This window comes from Monodon monoceros, unplaced genomic scaffold (assembly GCF_005190385.1).
Source record: "Monodon monoceros isolate NGI ecotype Baffin Bay Population unplaced genomic scaffold, NGI_Narwhal_1 Super_Scaffold_16, whole genome shotgun sequence".
Classification (NCBI taxonomy): domain Eukaryota; kingdom Metazoa; phylum Chordata; class Mammalia; order Artiodactyla; family Monodontidae; genus Monodon; species Monodon monoceros.
Genome location: NW_021703772.1, coordinates 57720629 through 57747581, shown reverse-complemented (window position 1 = coordinate 57747581; position 26953 = coordinate 57720629). Strand labels below are relative to the sequence as shown.

The following is a 26953-nucleotide window of genomic DNA, read 5'->3' as shown; positions in this document are numbered from 1 at the left end:
ATAATTTAAATACTGTTCTATTTTAGCATTTTTATGACTAACTAGAAGACTCAATCTAAAGATTCAGAACAATAAAACCGCACAATGCTGATATCTAAGAAAGAACAATAGGATCTGCTACAGATTAAGTGAAGACAAAAAAAATTACTAAACGGAGGCTAGAAAAGAAGTAGTGTTTCACTATGTCAGTCCAAGAAAAGTATTACTCTGAGAATATAAACAAAGTATCATCAGTACTTACACTATACTTTAAATTATTAACCAACCCATTTTATTTATAGTAATCTCTAGAAAAAAGCTAGAAGTAGGAAAATTTTAAAACTCTAGATTCTAAGAAGTATATCCCCCATTCCATAATAAACTTGCAGAACTTCTGATATTTAACATTGAATATCAGAACTGCAGTCTCCACTTTTTTAATGGTAGCTTGGTTCACTCTGGCAGTATTTCACTGATGTAGCCTAAGGCTATAGGTAATGGAACATTACTCACTATGATAGCCAGATTTCTTCTGCATGGCGGTTACAGGGCAATCTTTATGAGCCAGAAGAAGCTGTTTCAGCTGTGCCACTTCATTTCTCAGCAGGGTGACTTCACTCTGGTGAAGAAACAACTTATGTACCTTACCAGCATCAGACTAACAATTTTTACTGTTTAACACAAGTGAAGATTAAGATATGAAAATCGGACATCTTTAAAAGAACACCAAGGAATAAACAAAATATGCTGTTTAAATGTTTAATCATTATACATTAGCTTTTATATTTTAGCATTTATATAGACCCTGAAACTTACATAAAAATTTAACACCACAACTGGATAGCATATTTCAAAGTTACTTTTTACATTATCATTTGCCTTGTGACTGCTTATATACTACAGGTTACCTATCAAAGGTATTTTTTACATGTTACATGCTCTTTTTTTTTTGCAGTACGTGGGCCTCTCACTGTTGCGGCCTCTCCTGTTGCAGAGCACAGGCTCCGGACACGCAGGCTCAGTGGCCATGGCTCACGGGCCCAGCCACTCTGCGGCATGTGGGATCTTCCCGGACCGGGGCATGAACCAGTGTCCCCTGCATCGGCAGGCAGACTGTCAACCACTGCACCACCAGGGAAGCCCACATGCTTTTTTTGATTATTTGAACCATTAGAAGTATCAGGGGAGTCAGGATAAAATTTCACTGACTCTATTCACTTGGAAGTAAAAATTTTGTCCTGGAAACTAAATTAAGCAGTTTTCTAGAAACTAGGAAAAGCTCCATAGGGGAAAACACAAACAACCAAAGAATCATGGATACCTAAAATGCATCGCAAGGCATTGTGTTGGACACGGAACCAGTGAAAGCAGATGTAATGTTGAAATGGCTTAACTGCCTTTGACCTAGGCCATTTGTACACATCTAAATTTAAATCTGATAAATCAACGGTGATCTATCCTACTCCTTATCACAGAATGAGCAGTTCAGTCTTTGTTTTGGATGCATTAATCTGATAGATTCTATGTAAAAGTTCCAAATTGAGAGAGTCCAATTAATTCCTTTGGGTCACCCCCAAATATTAACACATAAATTAGTGATAATTACCAATACTCAAGAGTTAGAAGTAATATGAATTTAATAAATTGGTAACATTAAAAGACCTTAACTTACAAACACCTCTACTTATTTGGACTTACATTAACCATTCACATTTTATCCATGAACCCAAAACTAAATGAAATACAGCAAAAAAGGTGTACATAAAAGCTCAAGCACTTCTTTTTCCATCCCTCAGTCTCTTAACCAGAAAGCTGAAGGTAAAATACTTTAGTAATTTGACTCATTACGCCTCCTTAAGTGATCAATGACAGAAACATACAAATCAAAAGAATAAAAGTTAAGCAATCCAAAGGCAAGTCCGTTGGGTCAAATAGTTCCTCACACCCCAATAACAATAAACTGTAACACTGTATTAAAGCACAGAACAAATGCTTGTTCTTGATGCTTACAAGAACTCTGAACCATTCATAAAAAGGTTAAATTATGTTTAGAATATTGTATTTGAGACAAAAATGGGTGTATAGTGATTAAAGTACAAAAAGAAAAGGTTAAAAGTTTGCTTTAAAAAACAAGCTGTTATTTAGAAAACTAATTTCTATGGAATACTGAAGTCGTCATTAGTGTCAATACTGCTAATTATAGCTCTTTATTAATGACACTATTTATGGGAACCCATATTATGAATAATCCAACGTATATTATCCAAAAAAAAGTTTCTCTCTCTGCTGTGTCAGCTTGATTTTGAGACTCACATCTACAAGTTTCGCTCATTAATTTTTATAATATGAAATAGGGCTGGAGATATATTTTTAGTCAAGAATACACAATCTTTTATAATCTGGTACCTGTGACCACCCTTCTCACTAGTTTGAACCTATTAAATAATATTTAATCATTTTGACCTATAAAAACAGAAATTTCATATGGCTAACTAAATATATACTGTTGCTTCCATCTAGAAAACCTTTTTGCCTTGCTAATTATTTCACTCATCTTTAAGCGTCAACTCAGTACAAATATGCATAGGAAAAGTTAGGTGTCAATTTCTGTGCTCCCACAGCCGTATATACATGTATGTATTGTATGTGTGTTTGTATGTGTGTATTTACATAGTACTTATCACACTGGATTGTAATTTTTAGTTTACTTATTTGCCACCTCTGCCAGATTGAGGTTTCTCAAGGGCAGGGATTATCTTGCTTTTTGTATCCCCAGAGCATAGCCCACAGCCTGGCACAGACTGAGTACACAGAATTACCATGGTCTTCTCTAAAATCTATTTTCAGGGGGTAAAAAACACCAAAGAAGGTGAAATGAAATAGCTTAAATAATATAAAACTGGTCAGGGGTCCTAATTTCATTATTTATTGCCAACAACCTCACCAACATAGTCACACTGTTAATTTTCTCAGTCAGAAAATGAAAATTGGCGTGTTTAATAGCATCACCTCAATTACAGAATTTTAAAAATCACAAATGCCTTCTCAACTAAATACTCTATATGGACATTCATTATAAACCATATTATGAAACAAAATGCTGTATTAGATAAAATTCCTGAGCAGTTACAAGTTGATAATCTGATACAAAATAGTTGATTTAAATAATTCTGGGGATTAACCAATAAAACAATATTCCTGTGCACTCAAAATTAAATATATACATTCAAAATCTCTCTTTAAATGACAGGTTTGAAACTGATGGATGGAATATCAGTTTCTATATTCAAACTTAACAGTTGGTGGTGTTTTGGTTGTTCATCTAATTAGACTACCTGGTCCATTGACAAGTGAAGAAACTAAAGATGCCACTAGCTAACAATGGGTAATGAACATTAAGGACTTCAGAGGTAAGGTATTTGATTCCTGTTACAACAACTTACTTATATTTGTGTTAACTGAATTTAATTGGAGTCACACTTAACAGAGCAAACAACTTGGGGAAAGAAAAAAACTGGAAGAGAGGAGGAAATTGAAAATAAAACCGTTTGAACATTATAATTTATATATACCTAAGTGATAACAGTACACAAATATGCTAGTCTTCATCCAAAATTCAAATAACCCATTTTCCCCCTACACCTCTTAAATGACAGAAATTGTAAGAAAAAAACCCCCAACAAACTCAAGCTCTGCTCAATACAAATTTAGTCTAATTTTTTACATCATCCTGATCTACAATGTTTTACAATGGTAAGAGATTTTCCTAATGGTAATCCTGAAGCTCAAGTGATTTTTGATTGAAAGGTTAAATTAAATCAATAGTTTGTATTATTATTGTATCCTAATATTCAATTTCTTTAAAAACTGGTATCAAGCACTAGACTGAAAGCAGCAAATGGGACATGGTTGCTAGCAAAGAACTGGGACTGTGAGAAATACCGCAAAGCACACAGGTAGAGTGCTGATTAGGAATAAGAGAAGGCCAAACCTTGAAGGAAGTGGATTTAGTTGAGCTGTAGAGCCCTAAGTGTGAGCATAAGCTTGTGGTCAAGATCAGGTCAAGCAGAGGTTGAAAACAGGAGGCTCATTATGGTATACAACCTTTACATTAGGCAGAATTGTAGGAGTTTGCCAAAGCCCAGCCAGCATTTTTAAAATCGTTTGATAAAATGTAGCAAAATTCAACAAATTAATCCAAACATTCAAGAATTATAGTCTCATACCCATATGTATAAAGGAAAGGACTTAAAGATAGACAATATTTAGATAAGGTAGTTACATAAATCATGACTTTAACTGTGAAATGTTTTGACAAAGAAAGATCGGAAGACAGGTAGAATCAGAGACAAAAGCCTCCATACATATAATGAGAAGAGTCCTGAAGATCCTATGGAGAGACCTCAGAATGAAAAAAAAAAAAGCCGTAACAGACCATATCTACCTATCTATCTATCTATCTATCTATCTATCTATCTATCTATATTTGTATTTATATAAATATATAAAACCAGTTTGCTTAAGCCAAAGTGAATCTGGAGGGGATACATGTTAAGCCATAAACAGATTTAATATTAAATGAAAAAAGAAATATTTATACCTCTACTATCTGAGGATTATTTTAGATTGGATTATAACTGGATTTAGCCTCCAAAGCCTTTCTGGTTAGTTTGTTATTTAGTATATTTGCAGAATATGTTAACTGTCTTCCCGGATCATTCTGAAGATGAAGTGAAATAAGAGACACGGAAACATTTGGAAAACATTAAAGTCCCATTCAAATGTGAGCAATTACTGATACTTTTGTCAAAGAAAAGTGTATTTGGTAAGATAAAGTAGATGCTGAAGAAAATTATTATTATGGTCTAAAAGAAAATGTAATTATTTTGGCACTGTCTATACCATTGCTCTACTCTATTTGTATCTAGTCAAAGGTTAATTACATACTGATGAACAAATAATATATTTTTTTAACAGTCTGTCTGAAGCAGATCAGCCTGATGAAATAATGACAGGATAGCTAATTGATTAATCAGTCAAAATTTTTCACTGATATTTGGCCACAGATTGATGATCAGGTACTCCATAAATTCATGATCTTTGACTTTCTAGTTCAGCTACTACCCCCCAAATTAAAGAAATAATATTGGATAGTTTCTTCTTTGGGGAATTTCTCATTGCTAAAGATAAGCCAGTCTTCACAAAAATCAATGATTAAGTATCTTAACTTCCCACCACAAGTTTTAAGGGTTGTCATGGATGCAAAACCTTATACTTGAAAACAAAATATTCTTTAATTTTTATTTTCAACAATAGAAAAAAAGATGACAGGGTTCATAATATTTTGCAAATATTCTGCAAAATTAATGGGAATGACTCTTTTCCTATTCTCATACTTTAATTACTTGTTTCACATCTGTCTTCTCTGCCAGACCACAAATTCTGCAAGTGTTAAGGACAATGTCTTTTTTCACTGTTCTATCCCGTGTCTAATAACATGCCCTGCACACAATAGATGCTTAATGACAGAATGAATAATAAATAATTAGCATTTGCACAGTGTAGTTACAACATACTTTTCTATTACCTCTCTCATTTGATCTTCAATATAGTACTTATTCTATGAGTTTGACAGATGGGGAAGTAAAGGCTTGGGAAGATTTTAGTAAAGGCTAGTAAAAAGAAGTACTCAGAATAAAATGCATGAGGTAGAGGTGGCATCACTATTACCCTTTCCCCCTCTAGAATATAGTGAAAAACTCAGGGGGGAAAAGGAAAACAGTTCTATTTTTTTTCAGGAATTAAACAGATATTGTATACCATCTCCCAACTGCTGCCATTCCTTTCTATTTTGGGTGATAAATACTAAAGTAAAATATCGTTTAGGTACCAGGAATAAAATATTTGATCCCATTCCCCTTAAGTCAATGGACCAATAAGCAAAACCTTTTCCATATTATCTTATGAGTGAAAACTCCTCACATATCCTGCTATCAAAGAATGCTTCCATTAATTTACTGAGCTTCCACTCCACACACATTTTGCAATACCTAAGTTTTAAAAGCAAAATCCACAACAAACTCTCCAAGTTTTATCCACAGATTGTTAAGGAGCTCCTATTAGTAAAGAGAAGAGTCAGCCTTTTGTTCATAAAGGAAACGCTGAAATTCTAAACTGAAAACTAACCCCCAAGATGAGTATAGCTGAAAGACAAAGACATAACGAGGTTAAAACCATTTCAAGTAAAAGACAAAAATCATACATTACCTTTAAAAATATAATAGTTTATAACCAGCAGTATCCAATTCTTGGTCTAGATGACCACAAATGTATCTAATACAATTTGATAAAATTGCTCTTTTAAAGCAATGACTCTAGAAAGCTAAAATATAATTAAATTCAGTAAGTGGGGCAATAAGGTTGAATAATTAGTATTTTCTTTGAAACCTAATATATATTTGGTAAAAATATGAAGAGTCACACTTCAACACTCATTAAACCTTTTATTATATATAATATGTAAGCAACCATGGGTCATTACTGCCCACCACACTGATCAGCTAAGCCTGTATGTCACGTGAAGGATTATTAAGGAAATGTAGAATTGATGAATGTTTTCACATAGAGTTTAATTATTTCTTTGACATTCAATTTTCTTTACAAGTCATTCTGTTCTTCACAGTTAACGGTTTTGCTGTTGGCGAACCGAATGAAATTTTTCTCCAGAATCTATTATAAGCACATTAACTCTTCATACTCTGAAAACCAGCATGTGTCACTTACTCTTTAAGAACTGTTTTTATTTTATATGACAAATAACTAACCAACAACCAAAAAAATCATATATCCACTTGAAACAATAAAGTCATAATTGAGGTACCCTTTCTTCCCAAACCATCCATGTTTTCCAACCCCCTCTTCATCACTGTTACAAGCTGGTACATGTCATTCTTAAAATTTTACTTCTATTTAAAGAATCATTTCTATACTGACTTCCATACCTACACATTTATCCATCTAACTATAAACCTTTCATTAATGAAAAAGAATTATGTTACACATTTTAGTATGCAACTTTAATTTATTGAGGTGAAATTTCCATAATATAGAATTAACCATTTTAAAGTGAACAGTTCGGTAGCATTTAGTACATCTGCAATGTTGGGTGACCACCACCCTCTATCTGTCCATTCAAAGTAAAACCCCTTATCCATTAACCAGTTTCTGCCTATTTCTTCCTCCCCCCCCAGTCTCTGGAAACTACATTTGCATTTTGTCTCTATGGATTCATTTGTTCTAGATATTTCATATAAATGGAGTCATATAATTCATGACTTTGTGTGTGGCTTCTTTCACTTAAGCATAACATTTTGAGGTTCATCCACATTGTACTTTCACTCCTTTTTATGGCTGAAAAATATTCCATTGGATGTATATGCCACAATTTATCTATTGATGGACACTGGACAGTTTCCAGCAACTTTCTTTTTGCCCATAATAATATATTACAGACATTTTTCCAGGTTAATACATGCAGAAGGACCTTATTCTCTTTCTTTTTTGCACAAGTATTTTTTTAAAAAATCCCTGATAACACATCATTTCACCTATCTTCATATCTTGGTATGCATCTCTAAAACTAAGAACACTTTCTTATCTAACCATGATGCCATCATCACTCAATTATTAATGATTAAAAATACTGATTTTTATGCTTAGTGACATAAATTAGAGAAAGACAAATACTGTAGGATATCACCTATATCCGGAATCTAAAAAACAAAACTAGTAAATATAACAAAAAAGGAACAGATATTGAGAAAAACAGAGCTTACCAGTGGGGAGAGAGAAGAGGGAAGGGGTGAGATAGGGGTAGGGGATTGAGAGGTAAAAACTACTATATATAAAATAAATAAGCTACAAGGATATATTGTACAGCACAAGGAATATAGCCAATATTTTATATAAGTGTAAATGAAGTATAACCTTTAACAATTGTGAATCACGATGTGTACACCAAAACTTATATAAGTGTATATTATACATCAACTATACCTCAATTTAAAACATATACTGACTTTACTGGTTCTGTTTGTAATTTGAGGTATTAACTAAAGTTATGTTCAACTGTAGAGTTTATGTTCAACTGTAGAGTTTAACTTAGTGATTTCTTGAATTTGACTTCCATTTAAAAATTTTGGGACTTCCCTGGTGGTCCAGTGGTTAAGAATCCGCCTTCCAATGCAGGGGACGCAAGTTCAATCCCTGTTCAGGTAACTAAAATCCCACATGCCACGGGGCAACTAAACTCTAGAGACTGCACGCCACAACTAGAGAGCCCGTGTGCTGCAACTACTGAGGCTGCATGCTCTGGAGCCCACATGCCACGACTAGAAAAGCCCGTGTGCTGCAAGGAAAGATCCCGCGTACCGCAACGAATATCCCACATGCCACAACTAAGACCCGACACAGCCAAATAAATAAATAACGTCTTAAAAAAAAAAAAAAAAAAGTAAAAGTTTCACACTTGCTTCAAAACTAAAGTGTTAGGTAACTTTTACCTAGGTGATAAATCTTGCCTTTATTCCTCTAATCAAGAAATCTCTACCCAAATTAGGAAATATAAAAATGTAACACAATTTACAATAATGATATTTTAATCAGTTTGGATGGTAGAAAAAGCAAGAGATCAATGAAGTAAATTTTACATTTATTTTGAATGCTGAATTTTCCAAGGTTTTCTGAAATAATAAAGCACTGCTGCTATTCATAATGGTGACCAGTGCTGCAGTATAACTAAAGAAATAGCAATGTCTAAGTAAAAGCTGTTAACACTGCTATGCCTTGGGTGAAAACAGAAACTGGCCCAACCTAAATAAAGTCCAATACCATGAAAATAATACCATATACTTATATACCGCTTTATAGTTTTCAAACATTTTTACTTCTTAAAAAGGCAAAATAAGCCAAATTACAAAAATACTGATAAATTTATCCTATTAAAATTAATATATTTAAAAATATCTGCAAACATTCTAATTCCACTGATGTATGTAACAACCCACAGCAGTAGGACCAGCAAGTATTATTATCTCTATTCTATGGATAAGATAACTGAGGCTAACAAAGATATCTTTAATATCATGTAACTGTAAAATAGCCGAGTCATTCAGAAGAATGATTTTGTTAGTTAAGAACAGAAAAGAAAAAAATAGGTTCTCCTAAATCACTTTGTTAATGTAATATGAACATTTAAAAATTTAAATGATGATAGTTAATATTCTAACAGAGAAATCTGGTAAATAATAGACATATTTATAGTATATAAATAAATTGGTATCTATAATCTGTTTCACTTTAAGAAGAAAAAATTCAAGTTTTTTTCTTAAACATTATGAAAATAGTTCTTGAATAAGAATTCATTTGTCAGATAATATATTATTTCTTAACATATCCTAGTATACAAGTACATATTTGAAGTTTCTGTGATATGGTAAATCATGCTTAATTTTGTTCTAAATGGTTAAAAGTAAATTTTGTGAGATAATTATATTTGTCCTAAAGCTAACATGTCAATATTCAAAAGCACAGCAGAGTTTTTTTTAAAATTTATTTTTGGCTGCATTAGGTCTTTGTTGCTGCACGTGGGCTTACTTTAGTTGCCTTGAGCGGGGGCTACTCTTCGTTGCGGTGCACGGGCTTCTCATTGCAGTGGCTTCTCTTATTGCAGAGCACGGCTCTAGGCACTCAGGCTTCAGTAGTTGTGGCACGCGGGCTCTAGAGCGCAGGCTCGGTAGTCGTGGCGCACGGGCTTAGCTGCTCCGTGGCATGTGGGATCTTCCCAGACCAGGGCTTGAACCCATGTCCCCTGCATTGGCAGGCGGATTCTTAACCACTGAGCCACCAGGGAAGCCCTCAACATAGAGTTTAAAAGATGTCAGCCTCACGTATGAAAAAATTTTGTTATAAAATTTACATTAGATTAAATGCTACGCCTGGTGCTAAAAAGCTTCTTCCTAAGCATTTAACAAGACACTTATATTGGTGACATCTTTAAAGATATAAGAAGAGAGCAGGTCTCATCATCAATTCTGATTACACAGAAGATTCATTTTTAACTGGGAATGGATAGCTCAGAAGGTTGACCAATAACAACTACAATTCATTAACATCAATTTTCTAGTTGATGCTCATCAGTTGGTATTTTAGAAGATTTTACTTGAGAATATTCACAACATTAACAACAACAATAAAAAAGGAAGAAAAAACAGAAGGAAGGAAACAGACTTAGTGCTGCCCAATACCATCATTGCAAATCTTACCAAAGACTGAACAGGAAGGAGCCTTAAACCTTTATACCCCATAAGGTTCCTAAGAAATGTATCTGAGGCACACTGGCAGGGCAGTATGAAATGATTTTTATTGCCACTGGCCATATTGTACCTGTTCTGTGGATAATTAGAGTCCTTCAGTTTCCAAAGCTGTCAATCTGGCACCTTTCACGAGCACTATATTCACTTTAAATAAAACAAACAAAACAAAACAAAATTTATAATTCAAAGAACAAAAGAACTAAAAACAGAAACTACAAATTGCAGCAACTTTATAGTTGTGATATAAACCAACAAATAAGAAAAGTAAAATACCAGTAATATCTTATATTTTGAGATTCTTTGTTTGAACTCTATATCACAACTTTATAAAGTTTAAGCCAGACAGTTTAGGTACTTTTGTACTATACAAGTAAACACTTATATTTAAAAATTTCTTCACTGTATCAGTGTTGAAAATTTTATATTACTTCATCTCGGTATTCAAATAGGTTTATAAAACTGCGCTTTACTATAGATTCCATACACACCCAATATTGTGTCCTAAAATGTCTGGATGGCTAACTAGGAAAAAATAGGGAAAATGTGTGTTCATAATTATTAAAAATAAATAAATAAAACAATTTACATATATGCACCATACCTGCAATTGACCATTTAATGAACTCAAGTCTTCTGCTTTCTTTTCTAAAGACTGAACCCAGACTTTTCTTTTTTGTCTGCATCTTGAAGCTGCTGCTCTATTTCTTTCCAGAAACTTCCTTCTTTTTTCATCAGGATCTTCATTAGCTGCTCTTCTTCGACGACCAGTTGTATTTTGGGTCTGTGGAGTTGTGTGAGCTGGAGAAGCCTATAATAGACACAAATGAAAGTTTTTTATATTTGTACCTAGTGATTAAATTAACACAGGCAGTAAAGGGTGGCAAAGGTGAGAGCCACTAATTTTATTTTCTAAGTCTCATTGTATACATCAATATTGTAGAGCAATGTGAAAATCACCCTGTGGTTTAACAAATTGCTTGAAATAAATGAGCATTGCTAAAACACGATTCTCACTAATTAACTATCACAGTGAATGTATTCTTTAAAGTTTGTATAGTATTTTCATTTTTATAGAAATAATACAAAGAAATTTAAAATGCAATACAAATGATCATGTACAGATCTTGTAGTTTTCCATCTTGTATTTTTCCAAGTGTACTTTTAAGCAAACATTGTGGTATTATTCAATCCTTTGATAATTATTAAGGTACTAAAATAAAAATAACTTCCTATTTAAATTCATTATGAGAAACCATGTTTTCTATGATATTTTTGAAATAAAAAATAGCATTAAATCTGTAAATTTTCTTTAAAAATTGGTTTCTCTAAAATTAAGGAGTTGAAAGTACATACATATTTTAGTGTATTCAGCTCTTCTTCAGTTTTTGAAATTTGGGATCAGTCTTTTTCTAAGGGTCAGGTTCATATAATTATTAATGCTCATTTTCCTGGTGGGTAGAATCCCAGAGTCTAGATTTTCATTTTAATTGGTCCCCCTGCCCTGCCAGATCAGCCAGAGACAGGAATCTTCAGTCACTAGTGATACAGTCCAGTGTGTAGGACTACAGAATAACATCTTCAAGCTTCTCACAAATCCCAAAATTGTGCCACACAACACTTGAATACAGGAGACAGTATATGAACCCTTAGAAACAGTGCAAAAGAAACAGCACTTTGTGGCCACAGACACATGATCCAAAGAAGCAGCCTGAAAAACCTCTACTTAATGGTATTTTAAAATGATGTGAACAAAAACTATCTTCTCAATCTATACAATAAACAAAAATCTTAAAAACTTAAGATAAGTTCTGCAGGGAAATAACCTGAATTAGTTCTCACTCTACAAACTCCAAAAAATCATAGTTATCATTCCTTTTCCAACTAGCGTTAAATATTGTGAGGGTTATTTCGTTTATACTGTATTTTAATTATAATTAAGATCAAGTATTAAATCAGATTCTTTTATCTACATAATTGCAATTTAATCTTTTAGAAAAATCTTTCTATGGCTGGCTTCAAGAATGGTAACTTTGAAATATATTTTTATCCTCTTAACTTACTGATAATAGCAGGTTTTAAAATTTTACTGAATAGGAGAGAACAGTTTTTGTTTTTTGTTTTTAACTGACAACTTGGTTACTACAGCAAAGGCTAATCACAGGTATTGTAAGCAGAAACTATTACAGAGTTATATTTGTATATCATTACCCCTAACAAGGATTTGAGGCTACTTAGAAGCATATATTTCTCCTTCTCTCCCTCCTTCCAGTGATTCATTCATTCTACTTCATTGAAAAAAATACAGGAGCTCTGCTAGTGATACAGCAGTGAACAAACAGATAAAAGTCCTGCCCTCATGGAGCTTCATTCCAATACAATAAAATATAAAGCTATAAATGAAAACTAGATCCAGGGAAACTACAGTTAGTATAAGAAAATAAATTATATTCATTTATTTTCTTTTAAATAAACACTTAAAGATGTAAAAGCCATACTAAGCTTACAGGCCGTACAAAGAAATAGCCATAAGCTGCATTCGGCTCATGAGCTAGTTTGCTAACCCCTGAATTATGACATGAGAACATACTCACTTTTCCCCTCTCTTGGCCCCTAAGTAAAGTTGCTTAGTGGATGACAACCACAACTATATTCCACTTTATCTTAAGTTTCACAAAGATAAAATACAGTAATCTAAATACCTATGCTTAGTAGGCAGTCTAAAACTTGCTGTGTAACTGTGTTTCTTTAATTGGAAATTTTTACTTTTAAATGTGAATATTCTTTAAGTAGAGAAGATAAAAGGTATAAATAGAGCTCTGAAACATTTAACAGAAATATAGTAATGCTTACTGTAGAAATATACTGCAGACATATAGAAATATCAGTCATCTAACGGGCGGTAACAAATTAAAGATAAGTGAAAAGGGCCTCTGGTATAAATAGCTGCCATTAGGCCTATCTGCTCCTTTGGTGTATTTCACAAATGTTAATTCAAGAATCGTTTGACTTATATTAGTAATATAATACCTATATACATTTCTTGTTGAATACAATCAACAGAAAAAAAGTTTTCTTTAAAAAGTATTGATGGACATTATGCCATGTCAAACCAACATACAGACACTCACAGAAACATTTACAGGGTGCCATGAGCAGTTAACAACTGCTTGGTTATTTTTACTTATTTATTTTTTGTATCAATACTTTTACATTGAACTACCTTTTCCTAAGGCTTTTTATACACTTTTGGAATAAAATTTTACCAGAAAATTTTTTTCAAAGCATATAGTCATTTAAGTTACACTGTGTTTGTTTGGTTTTTTTTTTTAAGGATAACTGAACACTGAATGATAAAAACAACACACATACCGGAGTTTCTGTAGTGGATGTGGCTGGCTGTTGTAATGACTGTGGTCGAGATTCCTCTGATTGAGTCCTAACCAGTCCGCTACCATGACCTTTGACAGTATCGCCATTGGTAACTGGAGGATGTTGCTGGGTCAAAGCAGCTTTTAATCTCTGAAATGCAAACACCAATTTAAAAAAAACGTTTCCTGCTTTCCACCCAAATCCAACTCCCAGCATACTCTTTGGTTAACCAAAAGAAATTATTTGTTAAGGAATACATAAATACATTCGGCTTTAATATTAGTTTTGATTTATCATATTCCACTGCATTCCTAAATATCAGTAAGACGAACAGGACCTTTGGAAAGTTTGCCTGAGTCTTTTTTGTCTAGTACTACTAGAGGGTTCTATACTTTGCTATTCCTAATTAATCAATTTTGAGAAAAGAGTGAAAACTAAAAACACTGTTGACTGAAAATAACTAGATTTGTTCAACTAAAATAAGCAAAACAAGTTAATTATGCATGTTTCACCTATTTTCTCCTATCCCATTCCTATATCCCATATCCCAGTCTTTTCAGGCTCTGCCTAGATTCTTAGACCTAAATATCTTCTTTTTCAGATTTGAGTCCATTTGATCTCTGCTTGCAGGTTTGATGTCACTGCTTACTTGGACAATGACCTGATGTTGCATTTTTTAGGCCACTGTACTGACTGTCAGACTGAACCTCCTCCTAGAACCCACAGCTGGGTTTGCCTCCCTTAGGTCTTCCCTGTCACCAGTAAGCAGACCTAGCTCCAAGTCTATCCCTTCTACTATGTTCCATTTTGCCAGTGAACTGTACCCAACTCACCGTCAGAGTATGGCAGATCTAGCGTTATAATGAAGCTCTAGACATTTATGGCTACTTCTTTAAAACAAAACAAAAAAAAAACACCATTTGAGTAAGGCTTATTATTCTATCAGCAAAAATATATGAGTATCTTATCTCCCCAACCAGACAGTAAGCTCTTTAAGAGCAGAGATTGCCTTTTATTTCTTTGCATCCCTTTTAGCAACTGGTACATTGATTTGCTACATAGATGGACAACAAATATATTTGCTAATGGACAGAAACTGGTTTCTTAGAAAATGGCACATGGGATCTTTGGGGTGGTTTTATTGTTATGCTCTATAAATATGAAATAATTAGCACAAAATAGTCATATTATAGTATCTTAGCAATGAAAGGGATCTCAGGGATCTGAGAGACCTGGGACTATTATTGATGATATTGTTCTTAATAACTCAGAAGTAGCCCTTGAGCTCAAAATATAGTTTTATAACAAAATCTGGTGAAGAGATATGTCATTACATTTTCCTAAGATCCACACTCAGGTGCACATGTGGCAGGGAGGGAGGTTACAAATATAAGAACAAATATACAAATATAAGAACTATGCTGCAGTCTACCCAGTGCTTCCCACACTTCCTAGAAGTCAATTAACTACCTTGGTATATAACATGCTAAAAACAGATTCTTGGCAACCTTTCCTCTCTTCTTTCCCTGGAAATAGCATAAAGGGGTAGATAATAGAGAAGAGCTTTAGAAAAAGTCTCCCAAATGATTCTACTACAATTGTTTTCATTTATTCCAACTAAGAACAATTTAGAAAATTTGTAATTTCTTTATTTTCACCTATACATATCTTCTTACCATCTATAATTGATCCAGATCCCTTAAAAGCTGAAGCACAGGACTTCCCTGGTGGCACAGTGATTAAGAATCCACCTGCCAATACAGGGGACACGGGTTCAATCCCTGGTCCGGGAAGATCCCACACGCTGCAGAGCAACTAAGCCTGTGCACCACGACTACTGAGCCTGTGCTCTAGAACCCGCAAGCCACAACTACTGAGCTCACAAGCCACAACTATCGAAGCCCACGTGCCCTAGAGCCCTTACACCGCAACTACTGAGCCCACGTGCTGCAACCACTGAAGCCCGCGTGTCTAGAGCCTGTGCTCCGCAACAAGCGAAGCCCCGCTTGCTGCAAATACAGAAAGTGACACGCGGCAATTAAGGCCCAACACAGCCAAAAAATAATAATTAAAAAAAAAAACAAGCATATATGAAAAGATCAAAATTTCCAATGAAGCAGTAATTCTAACTAGACAAGTGTTAATGGACATTTTCTACTGCTAATCATTGCAGATCTGGGTATGATTTTAAAATCAAAGTCAGTAGTATAAAAAATATTTTGTTGAGATATAAGTTACATACAGTAAAATGAACTCTTTTTAGTGTACAGTTCTGTGAGTTTCAACAAGCACATACAGTCGTGCAACCACCCTCTACAACCAGGATACAGAACAGTTCTATTACCCCCCCAAACTTTCCTCATGCTTCTTTCCTGTCACTCTCCTCCCACCCACAGCCCCTGGAAACCACTAGTCTGTTTTTTGATCCCCAAAGTTTTGCCTTTTCCAGAATATCATATAAATGGAATCATACAATGTATATAGCCTTTTGAATCCGGCTTTTTTCCTTTAGCATAATGCACTTGAGATCCATCCCTGTTGTTGCATTATCAGTAGTTTTTCAATGAGTTTCTAATAAACAGTATTCCAATTTTACAGATTAGGACACTAGAGATCATTTGCCCAAGGTCACACAGCCATTAAGCTAGTTAAAATCCTACATTTGAACATGGATCTCCTTAATTTCAAAGTGCACAGTTTTTCCATGGCATCATGTTACATATGTTATCCAAAAAAAAAAAAAAAGGAAAAATCAAGAAAGAAAAAGGAAAAAATTAAGGAAGATAAAAATTAAGGAAGATAAGGAAATTAAGGCTGGATGGCTTGATGATTCAGAAGACAACCACAAGGGAATTCCCTGGCAGTCCAGTGGCTAGGACTCCATGCTTTCACTGCCATGGGCCCAGGTTCAATCCCTGGTCGGGGAACTAAGATCTCGCAAGCCATGCGGCATGAAAGACAACCACAAAGGGTTAGGAATGCCAAGTCTGATACTGCAACTGCTAAAGTCCTGTCACTCCAGGATCAGGTATGTTTTTTCCATCTTTTCTGACTGAATACTTCTTTATGAATTGCAAATAGCACCACAATAGGTTAGTATATGTAATGTATACCGTATACATATTAGCATACATAATGTATACAGCGAAAAGACACTTGATTGTTTAGAATTTAACTCTGCCTCAAACAATCTGTATGACTCTGAACCAATCATTTCAATCTCTGAGTCTGTGTTTCCTTGTCTGTAAAATTGGGAACAATGATAATTTCCTTGCAGGGATGAGGTAAAGATTAAATATAATATGCAAAATTACCTGATTCATAAAAGGATTTCTTAAGTATCAACTTCCTTACTTTTTTCTTTTTTAAACAATTATTTATTTTTGGCTGAACTGGGTCTTTGTTGCGGCGCACAGGATCTTTTGTTGTTGTGTGCAGGCTTCTCTCTAGTTGTGGCATGCGGGTTTTCTCTTCTCTAGTTGTGGCACACAGGTTCCAGGGTGCGTAGGCTCTGTAGTGATGTGTGGGTTCCAGAGTGCGTGGGCTCTGTAGTTTGCGGCACGCGGGCTCTAATTGAGGCACGCGAGCTCAGTAGTTGTGGCGTGAGGGCTTAGTTGCCCTGAGGCATGATGTGGGATATTAGTTCCCTGACCAGGGATCAAACCTGTGTCCCCTGCATTGTAAGACGGATTCTTTACCACTGGACCACCAGGGAAGTCCCTTCCTTACTTTTTTCAAAAACAGCTATTGAGGCCTCTATTTTTTTAGCACAGGTGTCAGGGTGAGGACACCAAAGAATCAGGAAAGTTCCTATACTTTTGTATTTTCAAAATATACTTAGAGGGAAAAAAAGTACTTAGGGGTTCATCTTAAGGACTGGTTTAGCTTCAGACATATTTTATTATGGAAAATGTATTCTCAAGACCATGTGACACACTGCATCTTTCAGAATCCAGGTCAGATTCCTGGTTGCTTTTTTTCTTCCTTCTTTTTTAAACAAGCAGAAATGACCACATTAGCAGCTAAGATCCAGGAAATTGGGACACTCATAACTGATGGGCTAATGTGGAAGTGTATGGATTAAAAATTAGGTAGGTGACCAAAGCAGTAGTTGGCTGTAATCAGGTAGGAATACTTAGGCTAAATGGTCAAAGAACTTAAAGTAAAAAGACAGGAGTCTGAAGGTATGGGTCACATAAACAGAAGGAGGAGGATCTGAGTGTGCATACTTATATCTTTTAAAAACCAACATACATGGGGCTTCCCTGGTGGCACAGTGGCTGAGAGTCTGCCTGCCGATGCAGGGGACACGGGTTCGTGGCCCGGTCCGGGAAGATCCCACATGCCGCAGAGCCGCTGGGCCCGTGAGCCATGGCCACTGAGCCTGCGCGTCCGGAGCCTTCGTGTCCGGAGCCTGTGCTCCACAACGGGAGAGGCCACAACAGTGAGAGGCCCACGTACCGGAAAAAAACAAAACAAAACAAAACAAAACCCACCAATCTATAGCGTTAGGTGGGCTTCCATTTCTGGATATAAAATGTACATAAATATACATATTGGTTGAGATGTGAAGCTTGGTAAATTATGTGTTGGTAAAACATTTTTAAGTCCTTAGGTAGAAAACAAAGAAGAGCATTTAAAGTTTTATAGTGAAGAGCTTAACTCTTAGAATTAATGAAATACAGTAACTGCACATAGGGGAGTCTGAAGTACATAAACATCACTCTCTTGAATAATCTTTAGTAGGGCAAGTCACTACCTTATAGAGCACTTAAAAGCAGCATTCATTATCCTCTCTTGACTGCCCTAGGGTATACAGTACTCATCCAGGGAGGAAGCTCTAATGTTTACTCCATGCTGTTACATTGATTACGATGGGTCTAACTTGGAAAAGTGTGCCACTGGGTACAAAATATAAGAAAAAGATTTTCAAGGGTTAATTAACACTGCTCTGAACTGCAGATTTTTTTTTTTAAACAACAAAAACACACATACACTAAAAGAAATTACAGTGGGTTAGGTGAAGGAAGTTGTCATTATTCATATACATTTTACAACTAACATAAGGATATCTACAATCCACCCACATATATGTTAGAGATATTTTAAAGAAGGGCAACTATTTGGTCCTCCCCCAAATTAATGAAAACATATAAATATAATATTTATTTTACAGTAGAAATTTGGAGCTAATCAATTAGTCCAATTACCATCTTACAGATAAAGAAACTAAGGCCCAAAGAGTGAAGTTACTTCCCAGAATCACAGAGGGAGTTATAAAAGAAACAGAGCTAGGACCAGAAATTCCGTCTGTTGACTCTTACTTCACTGAACAAACATATTTTAAATAAAAGTTTTTCCAAACTAGAGCTTTTGTCTAATATTAAGTATTCTAAGTATATTTTAATAATCATTAAGAAGAGTATCAGACATTGGTCAGTCCATTACTAAGATCAAAATTTCTATCAATAGAGAAATCTAGTTAAGTAAATAAAGATTGAATACTCAGAGAAAGTAAATAAGATTTAACAAGTCTATATTCTGTAACATGTACAATAAAAGCTAGGCATAATTTTAATATTAAACTAAAGGTATACAGTGAAAGAAAACTAAAATCTTTATTACTACATTTCTAAGCAGACTTAGTGCTTTAATGTTTAGAGTTAAAATTTTAGTGTTGTAAAATTCAACTACTATGTTGAAAACTTTTTTCTTAGAGATTGTGTCAATTAAAGAGTAAATAGTCTGTTGTGCTGACCAATCTGACACTCATCTTAAGAGGTAATCTGCTAAAAATAATTTGTTATTCAAATTCTATGTTATATGTTGTACCCCTGAAAACAAATTTTATCACATCTGTCAGAACTTGGTTGGAAGAAACTACTCTATCATAGTTCAAAGAAAAAACACAATGTTCTCTAGAAACAATGTATGAAAAAGTCAGATCCATATTTCATATGTGCCACAAAAGCTCATCAGAGTAATAACCCTCCTTCTCTGGGGTGTTATCCTACCATCTGCTGCTCTATTACTTATCTTTATTTTGCAACTAATTAACAGCATAATCTTCTAAATTCAGCAAGTTAATTATCATTATTGTAGTCTCTGCAGCATCATCAGTCCTCGTGAAATCTTGTCTCCCCACCCCCAGAGAACATATGAAAATGAAGTACGTTGGGAGAGAGTCTGTTTCTTAGGAGTGGGCTCGTTAGGTGTTTGCTGATTAGCCTGGCGTGCAGAGGCAGGTCAGAAGAATTCTGCTGAACATGAGGTTCCATGCAGGGCCCAACTAAGTTAATGTAGGTTTCTGAACATTTGCCAAGATGCCCTCTGTCAGCTCTCAGTAGAAACCCCCTGCAGAAACCCTACTGGCTACCCACTGTGTGCAAAGATCTCTCTCAGTTTGTCACACAAGTCTTAAAGGAATGATTCTGGGGAATACTACTCAAATACTTTACTAAATCTTCTTAAACAAAAGTCCTGGATGGTTAACATTTTCTTATTTAGAAGTTACTTTTTTTTTTTTTTTTTGCAGTACGTGGGCTTCTCACCGTTGTGGCCTCTCCTGCTGCGGAGCACAGGCTCCGGACGCACAGGCCCAGCGGCCATGGCTCACGGGCCCAGCAGCTCCGCGGCATGTGGGATCTTCCCGGACCGGGGCACGAACTCGTATCCCCTGCACTGGCAGGCAGATTCTCAACTACTGCGTCACCAGGGAAGCCCCAGAACTTACTTTTTGATTACAAATATTACATAGGAAATTTGTTTTATTAGAAGAGTAACACAGATAGCAAATATCTGTGGTTTAATGTGCTTAATGACCAACAAAACCCCTAAACCTAAATCTGGTGAGATCCAGTGAAATTTTGTGAAAATAGTAGATAATAGGAATTTTCCTAGAGTATTAAAAAATACTAGGTAATCTTCTATTTGTGGACCACCATATATATATATTTTTAAAAACTACGTGCTTACTTTTCCAAAGACTTAACGTTTTTAAAAAACAAAACATAACAAACACAACTTGTCCTGAAGAAATTTCTTTAGCAAAAAAGAAGGATCTTATTTAAATATTTATAGTAGACACAAACACAATGCATATAAATCTTCCTGTGAGCACTGGGCATCTGAAAATCAGGGCACCACAAAAGTATCCTTGGCTATCTTAGGATACAAATAAGTTTCTCTTCAGCTGTAGTGCGCTACTCATTCTTATGTGTTCCAATGCTGCCATTTCTCAAACATTATTTTTTAACCACATTTTAGCACAATCACCATTGCTGCACTATTTAGCATGTCATTAACAGGCTGTGACCACAAAAGTCAAACAAATCCTTAACAGAGATGCAGAATCAAGCAGGGAGGATATTTAAAATATTTTCAAAGAGTTGAAAACAACAAAGCAAAATCCAATTGAAGCAGTGAAAGAAGAAATTATAAGTTTTGCTGGGGTGCTACAGACTGGTAAACAGTCAGAAAAATTATTTAATGTGTAATGTGAATCTAGGGGATGTGAGCTGGGGACCACTCATTTGGAGAGCATGGAACTGGAATTCTATCACTGATAGAGAAAGAATTAAGTCCCATGATCATTTATCTGATCATTAAGAAACCTCTGTGCAATGGGATATGAACCCAGTCTCAACTTTCTCCAGTTAGAATTATACAATTATTTATTTAGTAAATCTTTTTTTTAGCCCTTTGATGCTTAATTAAGTAATCGATGACACTGACATTTTAATCTAAATTTAGAAACAACCTGTAACTATTTTGTATTTTATGTTACAAATGTATCTAAAATAACTTGCCACATAGAGTAAGAGACTGCCCTTGGATTTTAGTTTTAAATGTTTGAGATTGATTTAGTCCTGTGATTTTAGTTGGAAGAACTAAGATAATCTTACTAAGCCTCTTAATAATACAGGAATATTGAAGAGAACCAAACCCTCATTATATCTATAATTTAATTATTTAAGTTATTGAACTACTTGGGGAAGTTTGTTAGACAATGAGGTATCTATAGAGAAAACAGGATATATTAAGTTTAAAATGAAGTTTAGTATGTTTAATTTTATTTTAAGCCCTTTAAAAGTGATTGCTGTACAACTCGATTTATAAATTGGCCTTGAGAACTTAGGGAAGAAATAAGTTTTTGAATTTGTAACTTTATTTTTAAAAAGGAGACTCTCAATAATGGTTTTTGTGCACAAAAGTCACCATCAAGGGTATCAAAAAACTGAAAACAAGAGCCAAACACCTCATTGATACAATATAATCCTAACTGCCATACCTGTTGGGAAAAAAAATCAATAATGGCATATTAAAAAGATATTAAGACTTTTTTTTTTACTCTTTTGATGATCATTGGAAACATTTGCCAAGAAAAATCTCAAAACTTAAGATCACGTCTGCTGAATTTCTTAGTACCCAAGAAATGTTTGTTAAATAAATAGCAATCATTAGAAATAACTGTTAAATGAGGCTGATGCAAAATAAATGAACATGAATTAAACTACAAAACCCAAACTATTTCCAGGTTATTCCCAAAGGTTGGTAGATTTGTTTTGTACTTATACCAATATATAAGTATACTTGATAATGATGATAATGAAATTCAAGCACTGAAAATTCTTCAATCAAACTGATTCACTGGACAATCAAATATATTAAAGGTGGTACATTACCAAACCACAATGTAATTTAATTAATATAGAAATCAATAAGAAACAGATAAAAAGCCCTGAAATATTTGGAAATTATATACTACACTTTTAAATAACCCACAGTTCAAGGAAGAAATCACAAGGGAAATTAGAAAATAAATAATAAAAATACAGCATATCAAAATTTGTGCACAAAGTTATAGCGTTAAATGCCTATATGAGAAAGGTAAAAAGATTTAAATCAATAATCTAAGCTTCTACTTTAAGAAGCTAAAAAAAGATAAGCAAATCAAACCCAATTAAGTAGACAAAGAAAATATTAAAAAGTAGCAATCAATGGTAATACAGTATACCATTAAGAAAAATAAAGGCAAGCTACAGACTGAGAAAATATTCGTGAGATATATATATACATATTTATATATAAATTTGTATCTAGAATATATATAAAGAATTCCTATAACACAATAGTAAAAGACAAGTAACCAAATTTAAAGAATGAGCAAAAAATATCACAAATAATGTCTGGCTGATTGGAAATGTAAATTGAAACCAAGAGATGCTGCCACAATCTCCTAGAATGTCTACAATGAAAACAATAGATAAAACCAAATGTCCGCAAAAATGTGGGAACAACTGGAATTCCCATACACTGCTGGCAGGAATGTACATCTTTGGCAAAAGGTCTGGCAATTTATAATAAAGTTATATGTATACCTACTCTCTGACTCAGCAATTCCACTCTTAGGTAGATAACCTTAATGAAAATATACATCTACAAAGCGAGTTATACAAGAATGTGCATACGAGCTTTATTCACAACAGCTAAATACTAAAAACCATTCAAGTGTCCACCAACAGGAGAATGGATAAAGAAATTGTGGTATACTCACACAATGGAAAACTACTCAGCAATAAAAAGAAACAAACTTTGATACATGCAACAACATGGATAAATCTCATAGACATATGCTTAGCTGAACGCAAGAGTATATATTGATTCCATTTACATTGCTGGTGACAAATATAAGAACAGTTGGGGGAGGTGGACTGATTGGGAAGGGAAATAAAGAAACTTGATGGGTAGATGTTAATGTTCTATACCATAATAAGGGTGTGAGTTACATGAATGCACTTAAACTGTACAGATAAAATCGATCCATTTCAATCTATGTAAATTTTACATTAAGAAAGCCTTATGGGCTTCCCTGGTGGCGCAGTGGTTGAGAGTCCGCCTGCCGATGCAGGGGACACGGGTTCATGCCCCGGTCTGGGAAGATCCCACATGCCGCGGAGCGACTAGGCCCGTGAGCCATGGCCGCTGAGCCTGTGCATCCGGAGCCTGTGCTCCGCAACGGGAGAGGCCACAACAGTGAGAGGCCCGCGTACCACAAAAAAAAAATTGAGTGAGGGTAGGGAGTGGTCTGAGGTACAGATAAAACAAGAATGGCAGTTATATCGCTAATAATTGAAGCTGGATGATGGGTACATGGGGGTTCATTATAGAAACCTATTTATTTTGTATGTGTTTGAATTCTTCCATAACAAAAAGCTTAAAAAAAAAAAAAAAGGAAATGGACTAATTTCTGAGTCTTTTTAAATTAAAAACAGGACAATCTTATTTATTATCCCAGTTAAAACAGGCAATCACCTAAATATGGCTATTTTATATGTTAACAATATTCTAATAAGAAATTTAATCGGACTGTTAAATTTAAGTGGGGCAATCTGTGACACCCCATGCTATTTTGGGGCTTTCAACCAATAACTGTTTTTCATATATAAATTTGTGAAATGTAGCTTTGGTATTTTTTTTTTAATATACAAGCATACGAAATACTTTTATTCTTATTAAATTTCTTAGTAATTAAAAGAAAAAGTTATTCAGGGAAGTTTACTAGTTTCTACAAATATGGCCTAATCTCTTACAGCCAAAAGTATTTCTTTAAATCTGATTTGTTCCATTGGAATTAATTTGTGGGAAAAAAAAGTCCACTGAATATGTAAACATATTTTTAGATACAGTGTACAACAACAGGATCTCTTTAACTTCTACTTCTACTCTACTCAGTTTCACTAATTGAATTTTTCATTATAACAGTTATGTTTAAAGTAGGTAGTGTAAAACACATTCCCAGTGAAGCTCTTCTGCTATCAAGTGGAAAAGATTCATCTTAGTTATTATTTCCATGCCTTTGACCTAAACATGCTGTTATGTGAAAAATTCCCCTCCTGGGTTTTCAAGTTCCCTCACCACAATCAATAGCCAGCTAATTTTAATACTCTTCAACCAACTATTATTCATGCAGATGGTATATAAGTTTTGCTGTTAAAAAAAAAAAGTTATCCCATGCCAATTTCAGATTGATTATTTGCACTAATGGAGAATAGCAGTAAAAAATTTAAAGCCTTGCGATAATATTGATACATAATGGCTTTCATGTGTACAGATTTATATTATTAGTATAGTGCCTAGCATAGAACTGAAACAAATAATAGGTGTCTAAAAACTATCTATCGATTCATTGGTTGTAGTTAAGAAGAATTAGCTTTAAAGTGTGTTAGACTATAGAAGGGAGAATTACACTTATTTGAAAAAAACCAACCCCCCACACTCCCCATCCCACAGCAGCAGCTTCAGATCTTCTACCAAGAAAATTAGCAAGTTAGTAGGATTTGGGGCTAAGAGAGACCCCAGAAATCAAAGTTTAACCCCTTTATTTCACAGATGAGGAAAATGAGTCTCAGAAAAGTTAAAGTGGGTTGATTAGGGGTACTGAATAGCAGAATCAGGATTAAAATGAAAATACGTCTCTTGATTCCTACTCTATAGTTCATCCCTTACCACCAATTTCTTAGTGTCTGAAACATAACTCAAAAATATGGTTTTCGTTTATATATTATGTGTAATGTTTACTAACTCGTATACTATTTCAGAATTCTAGTTAATTCTGTTCAACTCATTTGTATACTGTATACAACCACTCATTATATCAGCACTGCCTTCAGATGGTTACTTCTAGTTTCAGCTGCAATATCTCTAGCCTCCAGCAGGAGGAGAATTTATCTAAAAAGCCACACCAAAAATCAGACAAACCAATGACAAGAACTAGAACTTTACTCCCAATCCATTCATTTGCTTTAAAGTATCAGTAGCTTGTCACTATGCTAATGAAAGCTTTCCTTTTCCAAATTTTCTGGTTCTTCTGTAATGTAATACAGTCCATGATTTTATAAAATTTGATCTAAATTGTGCATTTGAAGTGGGCTTTAATGGAAAAAACTAATTCGAAACAGGCTCAAGAAATGTATAGAACAAATAAAATCTTGCTTACCATTTTTGCTTCTGACTGTACTGGCTGAGGAGAGGAAGGACCTGGAATTCCCGGAACACTAGGCACCATGGTGACTGGTCGAACAAGCTATGCAGAAGATATTGAAAAATAATTGCTAGAGAATATATTCAAAATGAGATTTGTACTTTTATTTGCACAATGGCTGCTATAATAATTTACATATTATAATCAATATAATGCATTAACATTTACATGACAATATATTATACATTAATAGAAAATGTATATTAATATTATTAATATAAATGTAATTGGTATAATTATTTGAGACTTCAGAATTAGAAAACTGTATCTCTGTCTGAACCCTTATTGAGCTTAATCCTGATTTATCCTTCAAAAGTTGTCAATTGGGGCTTCCCTGGTGGTGCACTGGTTGAGAGTCCGCCTGCCGATGCAGGGGACACGGATTCGTGCCCCGGTCCGGGACGATCCCACATGCCGCGGAGCGGCTGGGCCCGTGAGCCATGGCCGCTGAGCCTGCGCGTCCGGAGCCTGTGCTCCGCAACGGGAGAGGCCACAACAGTGAGAGGCCCGCGTACCGCAAAAAAAAAAAAAAAAAAAAGTTGTCAATTGTTCTGAGACACTCACTTTCCTAATCTTCAATTTTCATAATTCCTTTTTTTAAATGATTTCTTCTTATAGAAAATAATATTTAAAGTGATGGATGCAAAATTTCTCACAGATCTGTCACCCATTTTGAATGTGAAAGGAAAGAATGTTAAAACTTGTTTAACTAGGCATAGAAAGTAATTTCAACAATGAACTTTGCTTTTCTAAAATATATACATATAAAATTTCTAAAATATACAATGGAAGTTCTTTGATATATTAATATAAAGCATGACAAAGAAGAACCTGATTACCTCTAATAATTCCTCTAATAATAATAGTATGTAACAGATTTTTCTGGTTTTTGCCTTTTTTAAAAAACCTAATATCAACACTGAATGATTAATTATCATGTACCTAAAGTATACCTCTTTTTCATTTCAGTTTCTCTCATCACAGTTACATTTAACGGGATAACCATACAATCCCAGATACAGGACAAGGATGTTTCCCCCTTGAAAATATCCTCAGAAAAGAGGAAGTAATCACCTTATATTCGAGTCCTTATAAAATATCTCATTCTGAACAACAAAGTTCTGTTTGAAGACAACATATTATCTTGAAATTATTTCAATCAATGTTAATTTTGGATACTTAAAAAGGT

The 26953-nt window shown here is 34.4% G+C and overlaps 1 protein-coding gene across 3 annotated transcripts in view; it reads right to left on the bottom strand.

Moving 5' to 3' along the window:
• The window catches only part of ATF2 (activating transcription factor 2), a 79730-nt gene that overhangs the window by 6493 nt on the left and 46284 nt on the right, over positions 1-26953 (bottom strand). For 2 of the 3 annotated variants that reach the window (XM_029225365.1, XM_029225364.1), the window contains 4 exons: positions 25720-25806; positions 13722-13871; positions 10954-11160; positions 493-598 (listed from right to left, as the gene is read on the bottom strand). In XM_029225365.1, coding sequence (XP_029081198.1) covers positions 493-598; positions 10954-11160; positions 13722-13871; positions 25720-25806 — 550 coding nt within the window. Of the gene's footprint in view, positions 1-492; positions 599-10422; positions 10497-10953; positions 11161-13721; positions 13872-25719; positions 25807-26953 lie in introns of all 3 variants that reach the window. The other variant, XR_003793953.1, reaches the window with a different exon arrangement.